General features: G+C 38.8%; 4 protein-coding genes and 2 long non-coding RNA genes across 14 annotated transcripts in view; 2 read left to right on the top strand and 4 right to left on the bottom strand.

Moving 5' to 3' along the window:
• The window catches only part of LOC112494710, a 73,018-nt gene extending 66,588 nt beyond the window's left edge, over positions 1–6,430 (bottom strand). The window contains exons 1-2 of the long non-coding RNA XR_003060451.1: positions 6,420–6,430; positions 6,240–6,315 (exon numbers count right to left, since the gene is read on the bottom strand). This is a non-coding gene — a long non-coding RNA (uncharacterized LOC112494710). The remainder of the gene's footprint in view (positions 1–6,239; positions 6,316–6,419) is intronic.
• A 99-nt stretch (positions 6,431–6,529) lies between these two features.
• Positions 6,530–8,446, top strand: LOC107270201 (39S ribosomal protein L3, mitochondrial). Its single transcript, XM_015745002.2, has 7 exons — positions 6,530–6,697; positions 6,787–6,883; positions 6,963–7,211; positions 7,285–7,410; positions 7,493–7,653; positions 7,727–7,916; positions 7,994–8,446. The coding sequence occupies exons 1-7, from the start codon at positions 6,636–6,638 to the stop codon at positions 8,234–8,236; spliced, it is 1,128 nt and encodes a 375-aa protein (XP_015600488.1). The 5' UTR covers positions 6,530–6,635; the 3' UTR covers positions 8,237–8,446.
• LOC107270200 (importin subunit alpha-3) lies at positions 8,433–12,417 on the bottom strand. Its single transcript, XM_015745000.2, has 9 exons — positions 11,761–12,417; positions 11,333–11,435; positions 11,032–11,236; positions 10,785–10,945; positions 10,455–10,681; positions 10,016–10,381; positions 9,698–9,932; positions 9,530–9,621; positions 8,433–9,441 (listed from the first exon to the last, which is right to left on the bottom strand). The coding sequence occupies exons 1-9, from the start codon at positions 11,824–11,826 to the stop codon at positions 9,349–9,351; spliced, it is 1,548 nt and encodes a 515-aa protein (XP_015600486.1). The 5' UTR covers positions 11,827–12,417; the 3' UTR covers positions 8,433–9,348.
• A 679-nt stretch (positions 12,418–13,096) lies between these two features.
• Positions 13,097–18,301, bottom strand: LOC107270198 (fatty-acid amide hydrolase 2). Of its 5 annotated transcripts, none has more exons than XM_015744996.2 (9): positions 18,042–18,301; positions 15,886–16,096; positions 15,398–15,601; positions 15,124–15,329; positions 14,919–15,061; positions 14,622–14,800; positions 14,157–14,546; positions 13,899–14,081; positions 13,097–13,825 (listed from the first exon to the last, which is right to left on the bottom strand). In XM_015744996.2, exons 2-9 carry the CDS (start codon positions 16,090–16,092, stop codon positions 13,727–13,729), a joined length of 1,611 nt encoding a protein of 536 aa, XP_015600482.1. In that variant the 5' UTR covers positions 16,093–16,096; positions 18,042–18,301; the 3' UTR covers positions 13,097–13,726. The 5 variants fall into 5 exon arrangements, with proteins under 5 accessions (XP_015600482.1, XP_024943373.1, XP_015600484.1 ...); XM_025087605.1 differs by lacking the exon at positions 18,042–18,301 and adding an exon at positions 17,181–17,311 and having other exon boundaries at positions 13,727–13,825; XM_015744998.2 differs by lacking the exon at positions 18,042–18,301 and adding an exon at positions 17,019–17,298 and having other exon boundaries at positions 13,727–13,825.
• Positions 18,302–18,500: 199 nt separating this feature from the next.
• LOC107270197 (cytochrome b5 reductase 4) lies at positions 18,501–24,423 on the top strand. 5 transcript variants are annotated; one of them, XM_015744994.2, is made up of 12 exons: positions 18,501–18,638; positions 19,035–19,293; positions 21,395–21,467; positions 21,656–21,826; positions 21,894–21,994; positions 22,093–22,243; positions 22,322–22,575; positions 22,683–22,905; positions 23,169–23,463; positions 23,556–23,642; positions 23,719–23,877; positions 23,951–24,423. In XM_015744994.2, exons 2-12 carry the CDS (start codon positions 19,246–19,248, stop codon positions 24,003–24,005), a joined length of 1,617 nt encoding a protein of 538 aa, XP_015600480.1. In that variant the 5' UTR covers positions 18,501–18,638; positions 19,035–19,245; the 3' UTR covers positions 24,006–24,423. The 5 variants fall into 5 exon arrangements, with proteins under 5 accessions (XP_015600480.1, XP_015600478.1, XP_015600479.1 ...); XM_015744992.2 differs by lacking the exon at positions 21,395–21,467; XM_015744993.2 differs by lacking the exon at positions 21,395–21,467 and having other exon boundaries at positions 18,514–18,638; positions 19,039–19,293.
• LOC107270202 lies at positions 23,649–26,124 on the bottom strand. The gene is made up of 3 exons (XR_001538269.2): positions 25,395–26,124; positions 25,111–25,256; positions 23,649–23,860 (listed from the first exon to the last, which is right to left on the bottom strand). It is a non-coding gene; the product is annotated as an uncharacterized LOC107270202 (long non-coding RNA).
• Positions 26,125–26,254: the final 130 nt, after the last annotated feature.

Raw genomic sequence — 26,254 nt, 5'->3', positions numbered from 1 at the left:
CTCTCTCCCTCTACCTCCCACTCCTTCTGGGCAAGGGGCATCATATGTGGGATTAGGCTTTGGATTTCCCTATCTGATAGCATACGTGACATACCCACCGCGGCATTGTTCAAAAGTACATTGCATACCTGACTTCATAGCGTTTAGTTAACCTATATGTATAGCTAGCGCAGCTTACTTGTGTTGCACTATTATTACTATTATTATATCTTTGTAATTATGTTTTGTTTTATTGTTTTATTCTTTTATTATTATTAATTTTTATAGAACATTCTGTATTTTATACTTCCAGGGCAACTTCCTCTAGTATAATAAACTATGGTCTCTCTCTCCCTCTCACTCTCTCTCTCTCTCTCTCTCTCTCTCTCTCTCTCGCCATTGTTCCATCCAGCAACCACTACCAGTAATACCCAACACAGACCCAAGCAACAGCGTTGCTCTCTCGGACCACTCCAAGAGTTACAGATGGCCGGCTTAACTGCGGTATATTATACGAATTAATTACCCACCCCGTAGCTGAGACGGACGTATTATTTATCTCTGCCGACTCTCCCTCTCCAGCGCGACTTCTTCCTCTACTATGACTTTACCGGCCAGCGCCACCCTATCCTCACGACCTCGACGGATGAAGCCTCCTCGTTTGTCTATCTTTCTATTTCCACTCTCTGACCTCCCTACCATTTTGCCTGACAGTTTCACTCCCTTAACTCCTCACAATTTCCGCACCGTCATTACTAACTGCTCGCGATCTCTCAAGGGATCGATATCAAGATCCGTCATAAATAATTCTTGTATTTCACAAGCTTTCTGGTGCACTGACCTCGAGAAGGATAATTTTACGGATGTAATCGTAGATGGGATAGAGTAACAAGATGGAAAAAAAAACAATACATTACGTATTGTGCAAACCAGTATCAATGACTGTTGTGAGACTTAGTAGAGCAGATACGTCATCTAAAGAGAACTCTGTCCAAAGGAAAATAAGGGTGGGTCCTTGAGGAGGGTTCAGTGGGATAAAAAGAAGTCTGATTCGCCTACTGGGATACGTTCTCACGTATATCTACTATGGACTGAGGACATAGACTTGCCCATTGACCAGTGGTCACGCGTAGACAAAGGATCGACTAAACACATACGCGAAAGACGCTTCGACGACTAATACCTACTCGAAATGCATCTACGGATTCGTCCTTCCCTATTTGCGCTTCCGACTATGTTGCTTGTAGTGGCTGCTATCGGATGGCGGCTATGCGGGTTCGCACTCAAACTTGAAAATTCTCTCGAACTCGACTGTCTCTGTCTTTATCATGAAACGGAGCACATACAGGGTGTGTGCCGCAGCAAGTGCGAATCGCATAGGAAAATATTGTTTCTACATGGAGAAATAAGATCGTAAAAGTGCATTAATAAATATTTTTTAATTCATATTTTTTTGTTTAAATCCACGTTATCCTGGCTTTCTTTTACGTTAATTTATTTCTATAAGAAACATTCGAGTCAAATCCAAAATATGTTCGACAGGTCTTCAATCTTGAGCAGCGTCGCGACCGTTCATAGCAATGCTGACTCGCACCCTTGCTTAGACACTCGTAGTTACGTGGACGAGACCGTGGACCTCAAGAAAGAAGGAGAATAACAGGAGAAACGGTAACGGAACAGGAACGGGATGAGAATCGAGGCGGTAAAGGGGAGGCTGAGAGCGACGAGAGGAGAGGAGATGAGAGGAGATGAGGGCAAGGGGAATGTAGAAAGGACGGAGGGGTGTCAAGGCAGCCAAGAGGGAACGGAGTGTCGGTGGGGTTGCATCCCTACCCTATGATGGTAGAACTCCCCTTTTCGCAAGCACGCGGGGGTGGTTGTGGCTGGCAGCCGAAGGGGCTCCTAGCGGGATACTACCAGCCCCGCCCGTCATATTTCCTCTGCTCCAATCCCGCGACGGCTTTTTATTAGATCCATAAATCCATCATATCCATCTCTCTTGATCGTCTACCCGGACGATTCATTGGTTGGAAATAGGAGCTTATCAGACTCCGGTGCGAGGCAGTAAGGGCCGTCCGGCAGAGCTTCCTCGACCGCACCGCCAAACGACTCACTTGCCGTTGTCGAGCTGGCGCATTGCGGACGTTTCTTCAGCCCGCCTAGTTATTAATATTGAATTCCCCACCCCCCACCCCCTCACTCTCTCTCTCTCTCTCGCTCTCTCCCTTTCGCAACCCATCCCTCTTCAAGACTCGGTCGCTCCCTCGCACAATCTTCTTACCCGAGATGAGGCACTATGAAAAGCGGGGGATGCTCATCTAGGCAGGTGCTAGGTGCTGGATGGTGTACTTGTAGTCTATCTTTACTCTTAACGTTACTATAGTACTATTGTTACTGTTTATCGGCACGAGAATTGACGTGCTTGCTTCTATAATATACACTACAGGCGTCTAAGTTTGAATTTTCACGCAGATCTGTGATCCTGTACAAGTATCTCTGTATTAACCCGTTCTCTGGTGTCTTTTCGTTCGACCGGAGATTGAAAATAAAGAAAATATAGAGACACCTCTATGGCTGCTTTCCTTCGAAAAATCTATTGCGCAACCGTAGGTCGTATTCTCAAAAGAAATTAAGGAGGAAAGTAAAGTATACACGGGGTGGACCAGACGCCTAGCGTTTCACTCGTGGTTCTAACAGACGATGCTGGTGGTAGTACTGGCGATGGTGGTGGTACATTCGTGGACGGTGGGTGGCAGCCCTGGAGGACGTGAGGGTGAGTCGGGTAGAGCGGAAGACCATCGGCTCCTTGACGGACGCGAGGATCAATATCCTCCAATACCATACTCCGAAAGGTATATACGGACCCATTTCCAGCGCCAATAAAACGCCATAGCTAGGTGTATTGTGCTACAGGGCGATTCTTTACGCGGCCTCCTATTGGCCGTAAAACACTGCCCGCCGCTCGTCGGACTGGCGCGCTGACCGAAAGGTGGAATTTTATCGTGGCATCGTCAGAGAAACGAGGAGAGAGAAGGAGCCGCGAGAGAAGACAAGATAGAGACGAAGACGATGAGAAAGTCCAGTACCCCCGAGTAGCGTCCTCCTTCGCTTTATATATTTCAAGCGCCCGACGCCTCAAATAATCACGAGCGATTCGCAGCATCCACCTTTATGGAAGATACTTGGAAAAGAAAAAACAAAACAAAAATGTCATCGCAAGCCCCAATATCCTTTTTTTTCATTATTCATACTCAACATTCTGATAGCTAAAACATAACCAACCTCCCCCCACCAAAACTCCTCTACGAAGCCTGGGCTACAAAGAAAGGGCGTTCCACGATTCAGCAGGCGAGTTACCCCTCTTGTGGCTTCCGTACGTGCGCCCTTGAGGGTTGGTTCATATGAATATGATAACGGCGAGACGCAAAGCCCATTGGTCGAGAAAATCCTCCAATGACGAGGCTGGCTCGCGCAACCGTATCATAATGCCATAATATCTTGAGCAAGTAGAAAGGGCGATGAGGGACGAGCCCTTAAGAGAGAATAGTACGGCGAACGGCGTCTGTATTATTTAGTGATAGGTATATATAGCTATAGTTATATGGGTACTGTAGACCGGGCCTCGGAAGGAAGATGCGCCGTGTCGCTGCGTCTCTCTGACATTGGGACCAAGCTGCTCTCAACCCCTACAGCTACGAACTGTACAGACGTAGAGACGTATAGGGTGTATATAGGCGTATAGGGTGTATATAGGCGTATAGGGAGGTTTATGGCTCGCGCGGGTGGCATTATATCGCGGGACAATCGATACACACCCGCCGCCGCCACAACTCTAGCCCCCAACTCGCTACGGAAGGAACTAAGCTTACCACCGACCCCCCCACCCCCGTACCCCTTAGCCTTGCCCTTACCCCTTACCCTTGCACTTCTTCGTCCCTTGCCAAACATCCCTTTCCACCGGCACAACCGAACCAACCCTCCTCTGGTCCTCGCCACAAGCTTCGCGATGCCCTTTGTGTAAGCCACGAAAGCACCGCAGCGCCAAAAACCATTTTCCTCCACGAATAGCCTTTTAACCTTTTCGAAGCTCTTGCCGTTGTAGAATTATTAAGGAGACACGTGCAATTTAGAATATCTGGACTTATTAGCTTTTGCGGAGTTTATTAGTCGGCTTGGAATAGATAAAGGTGGATAGGGATGGTATGAATGGTAAAATCACACGTTGCGAATGAGAATGAAGGTAACGAATTGGATGGCGGGATACGAATATATGAGGAAGAAATAGATAGTATGAAAAAAAAAAGAAAAAAAATAAGGGGAATGAGTTAGTTTGCGTGAGTGAGGAGGAATAGCATCGACTAGCTGGACAACACGAGGACGATTCGACTACTTTTATATCGCTCCGGAAATAATGGGATTCCCATCATGAAGTGGATTTCCCCAGGGAGCGGTGGACATCGATGCACACGTCAAGAGATCCTACGCCGTCGGCCGTCCGTTTCCATCGTTCAGCCTCCCGGTCCCTCTTTTCTGTCCCGATCACGATCACCGATTCTCATTCCCAATTTCGTGACGACTTCTGCCCTTGTACCTATACCGCCATTGTATTTCCTATATTTCTGGTTGCTATTTATTCAAACCTGAATTTCATGAATTTCATGAATTTCATGATAGAATCTATATCACGGGATTAAAAACGTATTTGAGACGTGTAATTTAGAAATAAGTTACGTAAGTCATTTATGTCCCCTATGGCATTACATTTCTGTATATTTTACATACAGATATGGCTCGTGTTTTGTAAATTATATTTATACGAAAATACTAGTCCCCAGCATGAGCACCATCTAGGCGCACGTGGCTGCACTATGAAGTTAAAGATGCAATTGATCCTGCTTTCTAAGACTTCTTCGTCTACTGCCGTTAAGCAAACAGTCGGTATCAGTATTGGCTGATGGTAAATAGAGTACCAATCTTTATTTTGGGTCCAATTCAATTAAGCTTGGGTGTACGGGTATTTACGAACCCACTTCACCTAGGGTGTGTTTCATAACTCATTAAAAGTGCTGCAAACAATATTGAATCCTACTCAGATATACTGAGTACGCAGTACTTGCAGAAAGTTGTGAAAAGCACCCCTATTGAATTGCTATTTATCGATATGTTATCTACATTTTGGAAACATAAGCTAAAGAACCATTATTATCAACGATAAAATCGACGGAAGACAAATGCAAAGGCTTGAATTAAGAAGTCTAGAGTCGTTAACTCGGAATATCAAAAGAGGAACCAAGCTAATAACAGTTCGCGATCACCCTTAGTTAGTCAAATCGACCGCATGAAGCCCCGTCAAGCTGAAGCTCAAAGTAGGATAGACGTAAGGAACCACGTTCCCGGAGCATACGTACTTGGAATAGTGACGTCGAAAGCGAGGAAACGTATTTTTCATTCGTCTCTTGCATTTTCCTTCCTTATACGACACGGCATATGGGTCTTCTGCGTTGAAATGTTCCAAATATTCATCAAGAGAATTCGAAAAGAGAAAGGAGCTGTATCGTATAACGAAGCTAGCTCATCAAAGATTTTGGTAAATCATTTACAAATAAATGAGAAAAATAGAAAATTCGTTTCCTCTCCTGACGCCGCCACTCCGTATACGTGACTACAAATATGTACCTATACGCTAAAGAATGTAGTAAAGGACCCACCAACCCAAGATTCCCCAGCGCTCGCGTTTTCTTGAAGTATCTGATACGAATTGACAGTGATATCGAAGTGATATCAAGAGAAGGTATAGCTCAGCGAAAGAAATAAGGAAAATAGGTAGCACGAAGAGACAAAGGGAGATAAAGTAGGTGAACAGTGAAGAATATACCTTAAGAGAATGTTGATAAGAAGATGAAGAATTGGTGAGTGAACCAAAATAGAGAGAGAAAGAGAGAGAAAGATGGAGAGAGGGCGGATGATAGAAGCACAGAAGGAAGCGGCGTCCAAAAGTTCGATTCGGAAGATCGGCTCTCGGAAGACTGATGTCCATCCAGACCGATAAATTCTTCCGCGTACTAGTCAATACCCCTTCCCACTGGAGTACTGATTGACAAACGCTGTCTTCCTATGATAAATTGTTTAATCACACCTTGAACAGTGAACGTAAACAATGGACTGAAGTGGAGATGCAAGCTGATCGGTGCTTGACAATAGTACTATTTTGAACTACATACTGTAACCGTATCAACCAAGGAATAACTTCTTCTACTCACAGGTGGCAGCATTCTAGATAATTCCTCAGTATGTATGTTAGGTTTTAACTGTAAGAGGCTATGTGGCAAAGATCTCCTGAAACCAATATTTTTATATATCGAGTACTTGCTGACTTAAATTTAAAAATAGTATGTTTGATTTGCGTAGCACGTATACGCAGGAATATCTAGTCTATTTACCTTCACTCAATACGACACCAAAGCCTCTTGTTACTTAGCCCGGTAACTCTGTAGAACTATGCAGTAATGCCACCTATCGCGTGGGCATTACATCATTTATTACTTGGCAAGAAGTACAAAAAAGGTACATTTGCGAGGTTAATTCTACAAGCATGGTGTATCACTGAACTATGCCTATTTTCATTTAATTATTGATACCGTATTTAATTTCGCAAAATGTCTCTTATCTTAAAAACATTGACCAGTATACAATCATTCAGTAACTTATTGAAACCTGGGTATGTGTCATACAGTATATAAAATCATATCGAGGTACAGTTCAGAGTATATATAGTTAACATAGTTAAAAATGATTATTGTTTGTTAGAATCGAAGTTACAACCCTTGCCAAACGTGGAGCCAAGCGTTTAAATCCGTATCCTAAAAAGCGACATCCTGGATGGTTGCCGAGGCCAACTCATGTTGTATGTTAACATTATACAACGGATTTAATACTTATTAAAATCTATGTTTATTCGTTACAATTAAATGTTTATTCCACAGCTTTATAAAGATGATATCACACCAGAGAATACAAAATTCATTAAGGAAGTAGTCGAAACTAGATTTGGCAAACCAGATGTAGGGCTTGGTATGCAGTCTAAAAGTATTTCGCCACTTCGTAATGAACCCATTGAACCTCAGACTGAATGGAAGGAAGGAATGCGTCGCACTGGAGTAATTGCTAAAAAAATTGGAGTTTATCCCATGTGGCTAAAGGATGGTACAAAAGTTCTATCCACGCTATTGCAGGTAAACAAATTATTACGATTGCTATAGTTAGGAGTGCTTCTAGAAATACCTCATGGTGTCTATGTCTTTATAGGTGATCGACAACCATGTCATAAGGTACATGTCTCCAGAAGAATATGCTCCTGTTATTCAACGGAACAATATCCGCAATCGTTTAGGTTGTTTAATTGTAGGAGCAGAAAGTATGGACCCACAATTAGTAAGTACCCCTCTTAAAATCATGACCTATATTTATCTTAGTTCATCGTACTTAATATGGATCGAACCTTCTATATTCACAGTTTACTAAGGAATATTGTGGAGTATTCAACGAGTCAGGTGTATTACCAAAACGTATGCTAGGCCGTTTTCTAATTTCTCCAAATGCGGCATTACAACCAGGAACCCCTCTCTATGCTGCACATTTCAAACCAGGTGACTATGTTGACATCCGTGGCAAAACGTATGTATCAATAAATATGGAATCTATCCCACAAAACTTCAGTATCCTGTATATTTTTTGATTGCTTGTGCAGGATCGACAGAGGATTTCAAGGTGTTATGAAGAGATGGGGTTTCAAAGGTATGCCTGCTAGCCATGGAGTTACCAAGACTCATCGAAGAGGAGGAAATATTGGTTCTGGTGGCACAAAAGCTCGTGTTATGCCAGGCACAAAGATGCCAGGACACATGGGAAATCGCTGGCGTGTATTTCGTGGGATTCGAGTACGTATTCTGCACGCTTGATTTTTAATCTTAATAAATTTCTCATATTTATCAAGACACTATAATTTTGTTTTTAGATCTTACGAATAAATACTAAGTACAACGTTATCTGGGCTCTTGGACCGCACATTCCTGGTGAAACCAACAGCCTACTGTATATGTACGATACGGTACTACCTACAAGAAAACCTTCTACCGCACCGCATTTCCCTACGTATCTTCCATCTATCCAGGAAAATCCTGTGGAAGAGGAACTGTGGGCAGAAGACGTGCATCGTTTCGACGATCCCTGCATAGAATTTATAGAGGAAACAAAGTAAGTTATTACGTGGTGAAAAAGTGAAAACACTCATGATATACCTTCATCGTATTCACTGTTTCCATCATCATCTGAAGATTGTATAACGGTTGATGACGGAGGACTACTGCACCTACAGCATATTCATACTAGACTTTTATTCGTGTTGTGTTGCGCCTTCTTACAGAACGTCCATAATATGGAATTATACTAATAAAGAGTAGTTAATCGATTTATTTAGTAATCAATATCATTATAAATTTAACATGCCTAAAATATACACGAATCGTTTATAAATATAACATCGTGAACCAAGACTCGGCCCGAACACGAGAGTAGAGAGCGGCACGGGTGAGCTCTGATAATTCCTTGGCTTCTTCGTGGTTTTGACAATAATCGTCGAACTGAGTAATTTTTAATACACGCCATTAGCGATGATGGCGTCGTATTCCTAGCAGCATCTTTAATAGACTTGTTCCTCTAATGTAGATGTATAATAAAAAGTACAAGGTATATATCTACGGTAAAAAGTAATCGGAAGAAACGAAAGAACACGATCGATCGAGGGGAAGAGATGTCGAGGATGTAAAATTCGATTTCGATTAACGAGTTACGATTTACGATTTGGACTTTACATTTTTTTTTCTTTTTTTTTCACATTGCTCCAAGTGGCACTTGTTTCGGTAGCAAGTTTTTTTTTCTCTCTTTCTCGAGCAGTGTGTCACTGTGTGCCACTATGTGACACCTTATGTATATCCATTTTTACACGGGTGCACACTGCATTGCTCTGAGAGGCGTGCGTAGCTCTGCAAATGGTACTACGTTATTGTTGTTTTACATTATATCCTGTCTATCGTGTGCGATTATCGTAAATAACCGTTACGCGCAGAAAGGCCAGTAATTCGCGCAATATTGTCGGGCCGATTGAAATCGAGATTCTTGGTTCAGCTGTTGCGCGTAGGTGACGGCACGTGTCGTCTTCGGAGCGAGGAGAGGTCGTCGTAGGTCAAAGGAAGGGAAAGCATAATAACTCTGCAATAGAGTCAGTGTCAATGTTGGATTCGCTGTCGGAATTGGAGTCTCTTGATGGAGGACGGCACGATCGAATGTCACCAAGGAACTGCCCCCGCCCTCTCAGAAATTGAATTCTTCGCTTGGAGCAGACGTCGTTGGATCAAATTCAAATGTCCCTTCGGCAACCTGAGATGTCAAGTTGGCATCGTCCGCCTGTGCAATAATACAATATGGTATAGTATGTTATATTGTCTTTTTTACAAAAACGTGATTTTTATTAGTAAAATCTTTCGATACATACCTCTTCCGAAAAGTATTGCTCGATAATATCATAGGCTAATTTGTAAATGTCCACGTTTTCGTGGTTTTGCAACGATTCGATTTTGTCCAAGCCTAGAAGCAAATTATACATGCGTTTGATTTATGGCAATTTTTTACGAACGTAATTAAAAAATGTGCTGAATGTTACCTGAACATTCTTCAATCATATTAGCCAGTTGTTCCACCTGAGGTCCGGCAAGCTTGAGCATATTGTGAATTCCGTCAAGTACCACCTGCACAACCTGAGTGTCTTTACATACTAACAGATCACAGAATGGCCCGATTACGCCTTCCTGAATAAGTCGTGCAACCTGTTCCCTATTTCCGCTTATCGTCAGATTGCTAATCGCCCACGCAGCCTCTTTTTGCGTTTGAAACTCTCCCTGTTAGAATAAAATAAGCACAGTGTTAGAGAATGTTGAATGGGTCTCATAAATGATTTTAAAGAGGATGAATCATATACAACCTTCGATAAATTACGAATAATGAGGGGTAATAATCCCGCATCGATAACCGCTTCCACCTGCGTCTGATTTCCAGCTGTTATGTTCGAAAGGAACCATACAGCCTCCTTACAAATCTTTTCTTTGGGATGGGTCAAGAGATTTGGGAAGTGGGATAGTGCATCACAGTTAAGGACTGTTTGAGTTTGCTCATCAGTACCAGTAACAATATTTCCTACTGCTCTTAAGGCGGCGGTTTGCACTTTGACTTCTTTGTGCGATAAAAGCGGAATAAGATGTGGTACTACACCGCTGTCAATGACCATTTGAATTTGCTCGTTGCCACCATCCGTTAAATAACTCAGGGCCCACACAGTGTCAATGAGGATCTATAAAATTTAGATAATTTGTATTTATTGAATAACTACTTTCCTTGTCATCCTATTACCACTAATGACTTACATTCATGTCCGTATGATGAATGAGTACATTGAGCGCTGGTAAAATGTCCTTTATCGTCTGAACTGGCGGTGGTGGATCTTTACTTCTACATAAATTAACGATCACCCACGTGACGTTGCGCAAGAAAGAAAGGGGTATCTCCGGTTTGATGAACGTTAACAGCGGCTGTACAACACCAAGATTAATAACATAATCTCGTGGTACCGGTCCATCTCCGATAATATTTCCTACAATTACATAGAAATATGTTTAGAGTTTTTTTGCAAAATTATGTCATAAATGGGGATAAGTGCACCAGATGTCGTTAGTGAAAATACTGATATCGCTTACCTAAGGCCCAGACAGCCTGTTCACATACATTTTGCTGGCTGGAAAGAAGCAAGTGTAAAAATAATGGAACTGCACCAGCAGCCACAACTGCTTGTGTTTGAGCAGAGGTGCCACTTGCTATGTTCGTTAAGGCCCATGCTGCCTCAAATTGTAATGATGGTCTGAAAAAATATACGTTTACGTAATATAGGCTTCAAAATTACCAATTATGACAATGAAATGTAGCATACTGTAAATTGTAACATACTGATTGTGTTGCTCGAGGCAATGGACAAGAATTGGCAGAATACCACTTCTAATCAATGGATCGATCGGTGGATTACGATCCGATGATAACAGTTTTCTTGCAGACTGTACTGCCTGTAATTGTACAGCAGGATCGGAACTACCTGCTTTCATTACTAGAGCCTGCAAATCTACTTCTGACAGAGTCTTCTCTACATCATCTTCATCTGTTAAAAATAATTATTATATGAATAATCATATAATTAATAATATAATAGGTATTGCAACTAGGAATTCAATTATTATAAATGTTGGAAACATACCAGTGGAATCTGTAATAGGTACATTTCTCCTTTTCAGCAAAGTTTCTTCCCTTTTGTTTTTGCGTAGTTCTACAGTGACTTCATTTCTTCTTCTACGCATTTCCTGAAATACAACCCAGCATGAGTACAAACATTATAACACTAGTCCTACTTGTTCGCATATTGTAAATGTATTAAATTCGTGTTACACTTCTATAAGTATCATAGCTTAAAAATAGAAGCATGTAATGGAAAACTGAGCCAAAAATGGCTAAATACTATTACAGTAAGCATTTACAAACAAAGGGGAGTAAAAGAAAAAGGAAAAAGTAAATCACGATGCTAGTCAGAAGTCACGAGGGAACACATTGTTACATATCCGCGTTTATTTTTTCTACAACACCACAGCAAAAGAATAACGCACGGATGGATCAGCATGTAGTACATACCTCTTGATCTTTCCCTTTGTTCTTGAAAACCTGCATTCGGGTCTTGTTTTGTAGTTCGGCGGCCATTTTTACAATAACCAATTTTCGTACTCGCACTGAATATTATGCCGGTACCGGGAACACTGATGCTTGTCTGTTTGATTCACTGTTTGCCTGCTGCTCGTCTCGCGAAGTACGTGTTTCCTTGATTCCTAGCCTGGTTACTTGACTTCTTGCTATTTTGACTTCTTGGTTATCTAGTGGCCTTACTTTAGATTATATTACCTGTTCTGCTTCTAGTCTGCTCTGGCTTGTCTTGCTATCTAGCTGGCTAGCTAGCTAGCTAGCTGGCTGCCTGCCTGCTTGTCTGAGTGACTGGCTGCCTGCTTACCTAGTGGCTTCCTTGCCTGTCTACGAAATAGTCCTTTTCCGTATAAAATCGAATATTTATTTCAGCAATAGCATTTCTTCGCACGAGAACTCAGTATGCTTCAATATGCAATATCATGCATAACAGTGTCTTGCTTTTTCGCAGTCACTAGGAACAGTCACGTTTCTCCGCACGATCGCAGTTCTTCGGCCGTTCGGAAAAACCGAGAAGAATCAAGAAGATGGTGTTCCGAAAGACCGTGACTTCAACGTCCCTTCTGCACACGTATGGCTGACACGATCATGAAATCATGAAATGCGAGACGTTGCCGTTTAGGGTGGCATACGCAATCAACGACAAAATTTTAATGTTAGCTATACCATTTGTTGGTAAATATAAAACATATTACTTTCTTTTTTTATCTATTTTATCCTAGTTATGCGATGTATATGGAAAGGCGGTCAAATCGAAATTTGGCAAATATCGTTACGTATTAAGTACGGCGTTTTCGTATTCGTTGAACTTGAAGAGAGCTAGATCCTTCGTGGGTTAAGGTTCACGAGCCTTCGGACACGTAAGATTGCTCTTATAAAGTATATGCGAACAGTAGATCACATTTTTTGGAACAATTCCTACGATACACTTTAATTACGAAATAAGCCTATTGAACTCTTGTATTTAGAAGATAAACCGGTTACTTATACATACGTAATAGTGTGTCAAAGACGTTGGTTGTGTAGTGCTTGTGGTTACACAAGAAGCAGTACACGATTGGCTGCAAAAGCTATATAAATCAAAATTAATGGAAAAGGAATAGAAAAACAAACCAGGAAGGGGGAAAAAACTGTGTGGCTCCATAATTTCCTTGAAAAATTAAAAAGATTGTAGTTATTTGCGAAGTTAAATGTTGCGAATTATAATACACTCACATTATTTAGCTGCACTTTAGGAATAAATTAATACAATAAGAATAAAAATAATAGAATATTTATTTTTCAATATGTAAAATATATATTGGACTAATGTCATTAAATGTTTTCTGTTTTCATACTTTAAATAACATCGAAGCATTTACATTTGTTTTGTGGTTACCAGAAGCATTTTCTACCACTATGCTTCCTGTGGTCTCATAAAATTTTTTTTATACAGATAAATGAGGTATATAAAAATAGTAGTCTATCTGAATACATAGCTTTATGTGTATGTATATCCATCAGACGAATAAGTTTGTTGAGTGACTTGTACTTGTCCTTATTCATTATGACTTAATATCCCAGATAACACATACCATCTAATAGTCATCTATAAGATGTTTAATACGATAGAGGTTGTGTTTCAAGAATCTTAAAGATGACATTAGAGTTTACATGCTGCTTAGCATCAACCACCATATAAAACAGTAAAGTATTGGATTCATCTCAGAATACATAAATAATATAGAAAAACCTCCACAATTCTCACTATGTGTAAAAAAGAAATAAAACTAAAATTTAACTGGCAAAGACATGGTTTGCTGATAGTGAAGTTTTTCAGGGTGACTTATACAGGCATGACTGGTAAGTCACAGGTTTGAACCAACATAGTTATATTCTTATAATACTATCATAACACCATATCTTATGCCAGTATTTGTGGAGGAACCCAGCCTCCGAAACCTCTTTCCAATTCCTCAGCTATGGCTAGAGTTAAATGATCTTGGTAGAGGCCTCCAATAACCTATATTAATTTTTTTTCCATTAGTGTTGTACTTTCATACCATATTTATTATTACCTAATCATATAAACTTACCTGTATACCAATCGGTAATCCTTGCTTGTTCAAACCCAATGGACATGCAGTAACTGGTAGACCCAAAACATTTATAATAGCAGTATATGAGAAGTTGAATGGTTTGATGAGAGGTTCATGATGCATTGGTGCTGCGGTTGGATGTGTAGGATAAAGAAATACTCCATCCTCGCCTAGCATATCCTTTAAAAATAGAAATTAACACTGCATCAACTCGATCATGAACATAACATAACATTTTGAACAACAAAAACCTACCCTGAACTCTTGATAAAGCTCTCTGCTTTCTTGTATGAGCTTTACATGCTCCTCACTGCCATATTTCACGCCGAATTTCTCAAAGGCAGCAGTAAGAAGTGCAATAAGTGTATGTGGACTTATACATAAAGCCCATTTCAAAAATTCAAAAGGTAGATTGACTTGACTTTTTCTATTTGTCATTTCATAAGCAAAACCCTTGCCATCCTTACAAGCCATATTAGCCAACCAAAGAGCATTACTTTTCCTTAATTTCTTGATGTTCACCTTTGCAGCTTTTACTTGATGTGCTTTTTCTAAATAATGTATAACCCTCCTCATACTATTTTTTATCTCTGGGTCCACAGGCGACACGCAATACTGACCACCATCATCCTCCATATAATAGAACTAAATCAATAATATTAATTAATTATAATACTGCCTATCATTATAATTGAAACATTGCTTGCAGCATATACTTACTTTGATCTTAGATATATCAACTTTCGTATCTAACTTTACTGCTTCGCAATCTTTATTAACAAGTAATTTGAGCATTGGGAGCAAGTCTTGGGCGTATCTACACATTGGTCCTACTCCTAAAAGCTGACCCTGATCTTCACTGAGAGGACTAGGAAATTGGCCTTCATAGGATACAATACCTGTTTACCAATAATATAATATAAATTTCTAGAAATTAGAGTTTAGTCAAAAAGAATACACTACCATCTGTCATGTAATTATTGATAACTTATGAATCGAGCATTATAGAGTTCAAACCTTTGGATGGTTTGTGACCAAAAATTCCGTTGAAAAAAACTGGCATTCGAATGGATCCACCAATATCAGATCCGATTCCAAATGGAGAACCAGCTGCAGCCTGTATGCAACCTTCACCACCTGACGAGCCACCGACAATGTGCCTACACACGAAAAACATAATATAAACGTATTCGAACTTCTGGCAAAAAACAAACAAGCATACCTTGTATTGTATGGATTCCGACTGGTACCATAAATGCAGTTACTACTTTCCCACCACATTCCCAATTCTGAGACGTTTGTCGTAGCAAGAGGAATTGCACCAGCTAGTCTCATTAATCGTACCGCTTCTGCATCCTTCTCGGCAATACTGTTTTTTCGAATAACCAAACCTGCAGTTTGTCTCATTCCTTTTATACCTATACAATCCTAAAAAAATGATCTTTTATTGATTTCACGTTACAAATATTTCACACTATCCACCAACAATTCTCTACCTTAGTGGTAAAGGGCACCCCTAAAAACGGTTTCTCTTTTGCTAAAACTTCTATACTGGGTGCATTAGCCATTTTCAACATTTCATCACATTTTCTAGCTTCCTCTAAAGCTTCTTCAAAGCGTGTCTCCACTACGCAATTCAATATTGGTTGAATTTCTTTAATTCTCTCAATATAAGACGTCACGACTTCCTCCGATGTTAACTATAAAGTTACATACAAAAAACATCGATGCATAAATATTATGTTTTTAGTATATCATGCATATGTATGTACCTATTATGAGTATGACATAATCATATCCGTGAAAATTAGCTTTAAATATTATTAACAAGTAAATCTGTTTCAAATTTTAATAGTGCTAAATTCCTGTTTATCTATTGATAGTAAAATCCGTGAAATGAGGTTTCGATGATCGGTACCATTTTCGTACCCACTTCAACATTTAAATACCATTAATAAATGTGTGATTAAATATTTTTGCTTACTTGTCTATTTCGTATTTTAATGGCAAGCGCTGTGGCACTATGCAATAATGTCAGGTCTTTAATTGGAGGCTGCGACTCCGCTGGTCCGCTAATGTACGCAATGATAAGGAAAAATCCTCTTGCAATGAGTTCTACCAGCCTGTGAATTATGCGAATAAGTTGCCCCATGACTGGCATCTTTTTCGAGTTTTTTTCTTTGCTCAACATTTACCTGTTTGCACAAAAAAAAACAATCATGAAATATGTAACTATCTGCATGCCTGGTGGAAAATTATAACATTCATTACGTTTCCACTCAGGTCTGATAAACACTATTAGGCTTTTTCATATGACAGAAAAACTGTTTGCTTTAGATTACCAGAAGTAGCTGCTCCAATGATATTGCATTATTTTGCAGTTGCACATGGTTTACGGAAATTAGCAATCAGATAATTAATGTATAGGATAATGGGCAGTCAATTTTTGTTTACAACTGTCAGTACGGTATTTATTTCATGCACTCAATTAATAACTATGTTGTTTGTTGAAATTCTAAAATTTGTAATAATATATTTTATCTTAGATTTTTATTAACCGATCTAGTTCCACCATTTATTTTCTTTCATTAAACTTTATCTGTTCATAGTTTGGGTATATTACTGACAGAATACTGATATTATTTTTCTTGTTACACGTGTCGGCAAACACACTTGAAAATTCTCAAATAAACGAAAAGCGGAACAAATAAATGGAGCGTGAGAACTACGTTGAACGATGCAAACTACCATAGCGTTCGGCCGCATTGAGCCGTTTATTTTTTTTGAGAATGTATAATGGGCTATAAAAAATATAAATCTGGTAGACGGACTAGTGTTGAACACCGGTTGACAAAAATAGTGTAGAAAAACGAAGACGTAATCATATACGATGACTATAGTCATATTCGCAAATTTCTGCCATTTATGTAATTCACACGATAATTCCCTATATATAAATGTATTGTTACGTTTCTGTAAACCGTCTAGATGTTATTCTCAAATTTTACTTGACACCTTCAGTAGATGAGTATCACCTCAGCATTAATAATTCCTTATGGTCCACCGCGATCGAGACACTCCCTTACGCAACATATACTATTGTATAAGACGACTCACCACATTATTTAATTCATAAGGCAAACGAGACTAGATTACTAATGAACGGTAATAATTATATCGATGAGTCTATTACCACTAGTTCATTTATAAATGGCATAGTGAGATCTCTAAATTCTGATCGGTATCAATAAAACGTAAAAATCGTTCTTGAATGAATACAGAGTGTGCAGCCTGTTGATGCGACATTCTCGGTCCTTTCGGATGCGTGTCTAGAAACACTGCTTCGTAAAGTGAGGCTTCAGCGGCACTCATGGCGAAATACGTCCATTTGTCACAAAGCTCAAATGACAACTGATATTATTGCTACAAAATATCTTAGGCGAATGGTCCATCTGCCTGCTCCCGTTGGAACTTCCCGTCAAACGACTTCCAACTATAAGTTTTTTTAATCACGGTGTTTTCGTAGACTGTGAACTGTATTTCCTGTTGCGTCAGTCTTACGCATCTTTATACATAGTATATACGTGACATCAAATTAAAAGCGAATTACGTTCCTTGAGTCATCGTATAAAACATTCAAGGTAGCAATAAAGAAAAAAGGGAATAATGGACATTCACGTGATGATAGGAAGTCCTTAAAACATGACGCTTGCCAATGAAATTTAACACTTCCACTAGAACGGTACTCAAGTTAATTCAAAAGGAATTAATAAAATAAAGTGCTTTCAAGGTACCTATAATTTTCTCAAAACTCTGTATATCTGCATCGGCTAATTGTGAAAAATGGAGTAAAGTGCCGACTGGAATCAATACAAACTGATAATCCAATAAAAGGATTTTATCGAATTATAACATGTGACAGACTGATGTCTCGATGTGAATTGGACGCTCGCTAAAATACATCCGGCATTTATCATACAGTATATACATTTAATTCTATAAATGTAATAGGTCCATAGACAATACTTTGAAATTGCTAGCACTGTGTATAAAGAACACGTATCAGCATATGGGCGTTATTATTAATATAACGGGAGACTTCTGTCTTCTCAACTATAAATTATTATCTGATATACTTACAAAGTTATCCGCAACTACACAAGATGTTTATACTTTCTGTGTTCTGACTATACTTTCGTGATATACTGGTTCTCAATCTATCGTTATCTTCTCAAATTTGTTCACATCCATAAAAATGTTTGCACAAGTGTAAAAATCATTTGCATGTCACGTCTCCAGTCATTACTTGTAGATAGATCGTTCAATGACTCCCAAGTACATTAATACTGCACAAAATGAACGCCGGTCACTATATGTCTTCCTCGGTGTTGCTAATGTTACTGGACGATCAGCCTGGTTCAGTCATTCTCCACCGTTCTCCTCCCATTTTGTGATTCCTGATTACTACAGCGCTCTTCAAAACGCACACTTCGGCACGCACGCGTCGCTCCTGCAAAGGCTTGGCTGAATGGTCCGCTTCCCGACCTGCATATGTAGGAGAATGTCATGGATAAGTATCATCACGACGCCCTTTTCTATGTGTTAGTGAAGTGCTCTGGACCGGCAGTGAATGTCACTTTACCGAGGCCACTTGACTACGATTACCTGACAAAGAAGAACTTAATTTCAGTGGTTATCTCGTTATTGCATACTGTTCGACCCGTTTCTATTTGAATAGTGAGTATTGGAGATGGTGGTACATTTTTCTTCGATTTCTAGAGATGGTTGTTATTCTTAGTATATTGAGGTTAAATCCGTCCTGACTGTAGGTAAACTAGTTGGATACTTATCACTTGAGAATGGAGCAATTATTATTATTTATTGATTTTTCTTTTGATACCATATCTTTCTTTTAAGTGATATACCATGAAATTACAATTGCTATTAACTCATTTTAATTGGTATTTCATTTTTACAACCTGTAGTAGTATGTATGGATTAAGTTTGGACGGTGCTGCCCTCTTGGTATGTCTGCCAGTAAATACGTTCACATCACACCAAGTTTCCTAGATGTGCAGATACAATATTTTGACGGAACAAAATATTAATAATTTATTGTTTATTGTTGACTAGCTTGTAAACACTATGGAACCTAACAATTCTCAAGGGAATGAGACAAGATCGGAACAATCAGGCGATAAAGATTCAGACAGCGAATCAAAATATCTTCAAGAGAGAATAAAAAAAGTTGAAGTAAAACCACCCTCGTCGCCGACGAGTCTTTTGGCCCGAAATGCTGTACTCTTACCTAGTGGAGTCGCCAAGGTGAAGCAACTGGAAGTCAATGAAAATCTTGCACCTTCAACAAGCATCTCCACAGGTTCAGCGACAGGTAATTATTAAATTTTATCCGGATATAAGTATTATCTTTGACATAACATCACGTACCATTACATCCCATAAGTGGTGTGTTCCACAGATCCAATACATATTTTAATTGGTTTTTAAATAATTCAAAGCACCCAGAATTGTAGAGGCTTCCTTTACGCATAAAAGATATCACGATGGCTGACCTAATTGGATTTACATGCTGTTCCTAAAGGAATTTTATATGGTAACCTTACAATGAAGTTGTTCCTATTTTCGAAAAGCCTCGTAATATCGTATGGGACACGCAAACTTACGGAACCTGTTGAATCCATTTATGGGGCAACAAGTGTTTTACATTTGCCGGTCGCACCGCGAATTTCGAACTGTAAACAGGCATGTGGGAAATTCACTCGACTGACCATTGCCACACCATATTAACCCAACCCATTCTGAAACGTACCGTAGGGAAAATGTGGTATTATTATATTACCACAATAAAGGAGACACTTGGGAGTACCTCTATGCATAGACGCGTCTGTGCATAATGGTCTATTACATCCGATTAATAGGAGATCTAAGTTTATGATTTTCATAGTTTTCTATACTATTTCTGAGTAAGAGGGGGATAGACTAAAGGGCGATTATGCGCAAACCGTCTAAGGTTTGTTTGTCTCATTTGCATAAGCTACAAGTGTATGATAAAAAGTGTACAATTTTATTGGACCTTTGTTATGGCTAATCACTAAAAATTCACACTTTGTACACACATACAATTAATACAGACGAAGCGAACAGGTCTATAAATAAATAAAATATTATTTGTCAAACCCTTACCAATAGAATATAATTAATAAAACTAATACAATCGTAAATGTTTTTTTTTACTCTTGAAATTGCTTATAAATAAGTTGTTTGTCAAAGACTCATTTGCACTGCCAAAATAACCATTAAAATTTCAACGGCTGTGTTACTAAACTTCTCGCAAGCTTCCATCTGTCGTAAACTTTGTAAATTCTTCAGCAAACTTCAAGTTCTCGGTAACTAATTGAGGAGCTTTAGTCAGGATAAAACAAATTTTCCACTCTATGCCTCACTGGTCCTTTTTCCTTTTTATGATCCATCATTACAATACAGAATTTTAATCAGCTTGAGATATTAGAGAAGTTGGGCGAAACTGATGGCTGTATTTTAAAGCTGCCGAATAAACACTGGTAAATTAAATAATTTGCAATTACAGGACATTTATTTTTCTCTCTCCGCCATTCAAATTCTTGCGCTTTCGGTTCTGGAGACTAACAATAAGTACTACTTTCGCATCGATCGTACCAGTCCTAGTTACGCCATAGGCACACAATAACTTTTAGCTGTGTTCTCTATATTTCTTTTGAAATATTGGAATATTTTCATTTACATCTTGTTGAATTCCTGGAGAGGTACTCGGTCCTCCAAGAGGAGCTCGTGCTACTCTGCGTAACCGGGAGAGCTTGCTCGCCCGCTTCTATATTGATCTATCTGTCTTCTCCGAGTGTTTCGGTATTGGTCGGTGTGTTTTAGCGCAGTCCCTCGCAATCCTCCGACCTGGGAACAGCAAATTCGCTATTCCCCATTAAACTTCGTCGAATTGTGCTAAGCTATTCTAAGCCGTGCGCGCATAATTGAGGACTTTACATTTGTATTACTACCTTTGACGCTTTGGTACTCTCTTGTGGTCGTTATACGTCACTGTCGTAAACATTTTTTGAATTGGCGGGATCAATCGGGTTCAGTGTGTCTATATGTCATATTTAACATAAGCAAACAGAAAGTCAGTGAATTGAAAAGACTGCCTTTACGGTTAAGATCATAGTATTTATTTTTTCATATGTATTTCTCATGGAGCTATTCGAATTTTTTATATCGTCATTTTTTTTCGAAATTAATTTCCCATTGGAATTTTCATTTATAATGCATTCTATTTGAGGATGATCAATCAGGAGGTCAGGTATGACCTATATGATCGAACCACGTGCTCCAAACGGTGGAAACCCTTTGGTTAATTCATTTTAGACAAAGGGATATCGACGTGTCTTTATTTAAAAGGAGATATGGTTCTAAAGTTTTGGTGTTTCTGACGGGTGACAAAGATGCCCCGGTGTTGTGGGGCACCAGCTATTTCAGCAATGGACGAGGATGGCCGCGGCCTCCGGGTCCAAGATGGTTAGTAATTACTGTAATTGTCAATTAGTGGATATTTCCGTGACTGACTACGTAGTAGATCTAAATGTAATAAAACGCCTTGAGAAATAATAAACGTACTGCTTCCAGGCTATAGCACTTTATTTTGACAAAATACTAGAACGTTATCTCAAGCACTTTTGGTCATTTAAAACTTTAATGATTTTCAGGAAATCCAAGAAACAAGACTGCACTAGCGCCAGGACATAGTCTAATGGATTGGATTAGGCTTGGTTCTTCTGGAGTTGACCTTACTGGAGTTGGTGGTGTTCCCCGAATAGTAACTACAGCTGAACTAGCCAAGCACGATAAGAGAACGGATGCTTGGATTGCAATTCGAGGTTTGAAACATGTTGTATGTTTATAAAATATGCCAGGCTAATGTTAATTCATAATCATAATTTTCAGGAATTGTTTATAACGTTACAAGATATATGGATTTTCATCCAGGTGGTATTCCTGAACTGATGAAAGGTGTAGGAAAGGACGCGACTAAACTATTTGAAAACGTAAGGTGTTCCTCTCATTTATTTTCCTTCATTATCTACCGCCAATGGCCGACACGTCGATCGAATATCTTGACGCACCCGCAGATCGTTAATTTCAGGTACACGCCTGGGTAAATTATCAAAGCATATTACAAAAGTGTGTTGTGGGTAGATTAAGTAAATTGTCGAGCGGAAGCACTGAGAAAAATTTAAATAGCAAATCGGTTGGCACGTCCAACACGTCTTCTGGTCTTCTATCGAGTTGTACCAGTGAGTAAACATTGTAAATGAACGTGTATATATATGTATATATATGAAATACTTAATTTATTACTTCTATTTTTATAGAAAAAAATGAGGAGAGTCCAGCGAAGAATTCATCAATTGTGAAAATGGATTGGCAGCAAACGAGTCAATCGATTACTTTTTCTTACCATATTGCTACAGGATATCACGCCGTTGGATATCAATTGACACGATTAAGCGAGAGGAAATTTCGTTTGATTCTTTCATTTGATAAAGATATTGTAACGCACGAGTTGGAATTGAATGAAGATGTTAATTGGCCTCCAAGATGGTCACGGAATTTTGAAACAATGGATGTAAGGTTTTTTTTAATTTGATTAATATCTTACTGTTACAACATTTCAGCGATATGTGTAGATTATGCTTAATTCCAATAATTAATGCAAGATTTTCTCTGGTACAGGTTGATTTTACTTTTACAAAAAAGAAAGGAGCTACATGGAAAACGTATGGATCCTGTATATTACTAAGCGAACCAAAGACTAAACAGCGTAGTTACAAGGATTATGAGGTGATCAGTAATACATCTTTGTGCGAAAATGTAAATCTTTTAGTACTTAGAGCCAATGATTATTTGGAATTGGTACCCGTTGGTCATCACGTTGAAGCCAAAATGCTAGTAATGGGTAAGATCAAATTTATTTCCATTTATTTCAATACAGTGTAGCTTTCATAACTCGAACTTTTAGAAGTCAAAAATCTCTGTAAGACTATGAATCTTGAAATTTTCTAATGCTTCACTTCTATAACATGAAAACCCCGACAGGTTGAAACTATAATAATTCAAAGCATATTTTATTTCCCTTGAAATTCGAATTATCGAAGTTCCACTGTATTATGATTTTCACTAAAAACTTTACGTAAGCCTGTTAAATCTACTTTTATTCAGGAATGGAAGTCTCAAGGAGGTACACACCAGTACCGCCGTGCCTTCATCCAGAGGACATGGCACCTGGCTATGAAAGTGATTCTTTGTGTTTGATTGTTAAACGTTATCCCGATGGTGCCCTTAGTCCGTCCATTACGTCCTTAAAGAAGAGTCAAACCCTGACACTAAGCCACGCACTTGGAACATTCGTTGTTGAGAATTTCGATGAATTTTCAACCATTCATATGCTGGCTGCTGGTACAGGGCTAACAGCTATGTTGAGCATAATTCAACGTGCTCTAGGTCGACGTAACGTGTAATTAATTAAAACAATATCAAATTAAATTACAATATAATGCTTTAATTGGAGATATTTTAATTCACGTACAATTTTTGTTTAACATGTAGCACGAGGATGAACCTGGTATGCTTCAACAGAAACCAAGCAAATATTTTCTATTCCAAACAATTGAAACGTGTGAGTAACACTTCTAGGTCAGTATTTGTTTATAAAATTATTGAAATTGATCAGAACATAATTATTTTATTAAAATTATTTATTGCTGTTTAGATTAAAGGTGACTCATGTTCTTTCGCAACCGGATGAGTCCTGGGCCGGCAGACGTGGTACAGTATCACATGAATTGCTCAAAGACCTCATTGGTGAGTTATCCAGCCAGGGATGTGTTTTCATTTGTGGTCCAGAACCTTTTCTAAAAGCCACAAGGGAGTAAGTAATTATTTTAAAACTATCATATCATTAGTTTACCAAAGTCTTCTAAAAACTCAAATTTATTTTACAGAGAGTTACAAAAACTCGGCTGGAAAAAATCGCAAATTCATGAATTTGACGATTAATGACGAAATGTCCTACAGATGGTAATGATATCATCGAGTCTCTGCAAACTTATTGACGTTCTTGTTAGTCATGTCAAGAAAATAAGCAGAGAAACAATGTGGGAACATAAACGTACAACTGTTGTACAATTAAAATTGTGGATACAAGGGAATGGTAGTCTTATTGAATTCCGTCTGTGATGTCATAGTGAAGTCCCCCTGGAACTTTTACAAGGCCTATTTAATTTCGGCATGAAAGTATGAGAATATTTATGCAACGTTAATTTCATGTTGTCGTCACTGCTACATTTTTCCTACAATACTTTTTGAATCACTGGCATTTAAAGATAACTTATTGTCCATATATTTGGGACAATTAAATTATTTACTGTAAATAAATTGTACGTATACATAAATATATTTCTATGTACACAGGCTATATACATACACAAATATAAATATATATTATATGTACAAATAGCTATATTAAAACTAGTTTAATTGTCTGAAAAAAAAAACAATTGCAATTGTTTTATTTTATATTTATTAAAGATCATACAAGAATACCAATTGATTTTTTAACCAAGCAAACTTCCATTATTGTCGTGTTCTTCTTGACATACTCTTAGAGTAGATGGATAGCCACTAAAAGTAAGAGGGGTGGGTAAAGTTAGCTTGGTAAAATTTAATTGGTCAAGAGGGGGCTAGTTGGAAAATTGGTAAACAGAGGGAAAAAAGGAAGAAAGGTAAAATTGGCAAGCGGTTATACCGAATGGGAACAGGAAAGAAAGGATGTCTGGAAATGACCGTGATAAAGATTCTATCAGGCACAACGACGCTCTAAAAACGAATCTAGGCCAATTCAGTTAGAGGAGCGTTAGCAACCGACAGGCATTTTCCAGCCTGATGGATTTTCGGCGTTTCTCTGCGGGGTGTCTACGAGATATATCCATCTACACTACACGACGCAATATATATCCGCAGCATATACATATAAGTGTATTGTGATCGAGCCACCGCCGATGCCAAACTCTGTGTCCCTTGCAAACCTATCATTCACCCTCGTTACTGGCCATTACGGTACCCAACGTTAACCCATTCTATCCTGTGGAATATATTACTTTACCTGTGCGAACTTCCTGGACTATGAGAAATTCTCTTGCATCGACATCGGCTTCCATTCTACTAGATATTAGGTGTAGTATGAACACCATTGTGTGCCATCACAATCCACCCCCAGGCACCAAATTCTACTGAGCCCTTTTCTACCACCTAACCAAAAAATTTTTATCTTATTCGTTAATCCTTTCAGTGCGATTAAAAATTGCAAACTTCATAAGAAAGTTTTGATACTTATAGAATTACGATAAAATTCACGAATACGTACGCTGTTCGATTTTTCATACATACCGAATGATACGTGGATACGATTCAAAATATCGTAACGCTTTCACAGGATTGGCAGCCATTGTTAACGACAGACGAAATCGAAACTCGAACACTGACGACGCGATAGGCATAAGAGAACGTAAGAGTTGAGTACCAAGGAACGATTGTGACGTTCATGACATTTGAAAATTAAAGTTTCCTTAATTTTCCGATGTAACACGTGGCGCAACAATCACTGTAACGTTATTACTTCCGTAACCTGCAACGTGACGCAACGCACACTACGGACGATGGAATTATACCTTGTATACTAAAGTATGTATTTACTATCTGTAAGTAACGGACGGGTGCACATAGTACATTGGATATAGTTCTTTTTGGCTCGTTTAGCCAAAAACTCAGCATAACGAATGGCCATCCGCATCTTCAGATGCTTTATGTGTATCCAGCTATCCTGCTATTTCACGTCTGACTATATTTATCTATATGCTACGTGCAGTCTGTGCGATAGGTAGACCGTGCAATTTTTAGCGTAGTTCCAGTGCGACATCTTGCCAATAAAAACGTCCTCGACCCTGTGATAAGAAAATGAAAAGAGACAGAATGCCTTTGGATTCAATATTTTAAAAAGGACTGCGCAATTTCGATGCGGCTTGTAGCATTTTTCATAAATCGTTTGATCGCGTCAGGCACACGGATACGTGCCCTGATATTTTTTACGTTTGATACATGAAATTGAAACTGATAACTAGCCAAGTATAAAGCTATTGGCAGCATGTTTTTTTTTTTAATATAAAAATACAATACTCAATTAAAACAAGATTTTATATTGAAATTTTCCTAATATAATCCTTTAACTTTGACCGCAATTAACTAATTGA

The sequence above is a fragment of the Cephus cinctus genome, unplaced genomic scaffold (genome assembly GCF_000341935.2).
Source record: "Cephus cinctus unplaced genomic scaffold, Ccin1 Ccin1_scaffold0709, whole genome shotgun sequence".
Taxonomy (NCBI): Eukaryota; Metazoa; Arthropoda; class Insecta; order Hymenoptera; family Cephidae; genus Cephus; species Cephus cinctus.
The sequence above is the reverse complement of the archived record's forward strand: the minus strand, read 5'-3'. Positions and strand labels throughout refer to the sequence as shown.

Coding starts and splice junctions, on each gene's coding strand:
- LOC107270201 (XM_015745002.2), top strand. CDS start 6,636: ATGTCTCTTATCTTAAAAACATTGACCAGTATACAATCATTCAGTAAC. Junction 6,698..6,786: donor AGTAACTTATTGAAACCTGG/GTATGTGTCATA, acceptor ATTGTTTGTTAG/AATCGAAGTTACAACCCTTG. Junction 7,654..7,726: donor GTTGACATCCGTGGCAAAAC/GTATGTATCAAT, acceptor TTGCTTGTGCAG/GATCGACAGAGGATTTCAAG.
- LOC107270200 (XM_015745000.2), bottom strand. CDS start 11,826: ATGGCCGCCGAACTACAAAACAAGACCCGAATGCAGGTTTTCAAGAAC. Junction 11,237..11,332: donor ACCTATTACAGATTCCACTG/GTATGTTTCCAA, acceptor TATTTTTAACAG/ATGAAGATGATGTAGAGAAG. Junction 9,622..9,697: donor TATGATTGAAGAATGTTCAG/GTAACATTCAGC, acceptor ATTTGCTTCTAG/GCTTGGACAAAATCGAATCG.
- LOC107270198 (XM_015744996.2), bottom strand. CDS start 16,092: ATGTTGAGCAAAGAAAAAAACTCGAAAAAGATGCCAGTCATGGGGCAA. Junction 15,062..15,123: donor CGGAATCCATACAATACAAG/GTATGCTTGTTT, acceptor TTTCGTGTGTAG/GCACATTGTCGGTGGCTCGT. Junction 14,082..14,156: donor AGCTTTATCAAGAGTTCAGG/GTAGGTTTTTGT, acceptor CTATTTTTAAAG/GATATGCTAGGCGAGGATGG.
- LOC107270197 (XM_015744992.2), top strand. CDS start 19,047: ATGGAACCTAACAATTCTCAAGGGAATGAGACAAGATCGGAACAATCA. Junction 19,294..21,655: donor CTCCACAGGTTCAGCGACAG/GTAATTATTAAA, acceptor AATGATTTTCAG/GAAATCCAAGAAACAAGACT. Junction 22,244..22,321: donor TCTTCTATCGAGTTGTACCA/GTGAGTAAACAT, acceptor CTATTTTTATAG/AAAAAAATGAGGAGAGTCCA.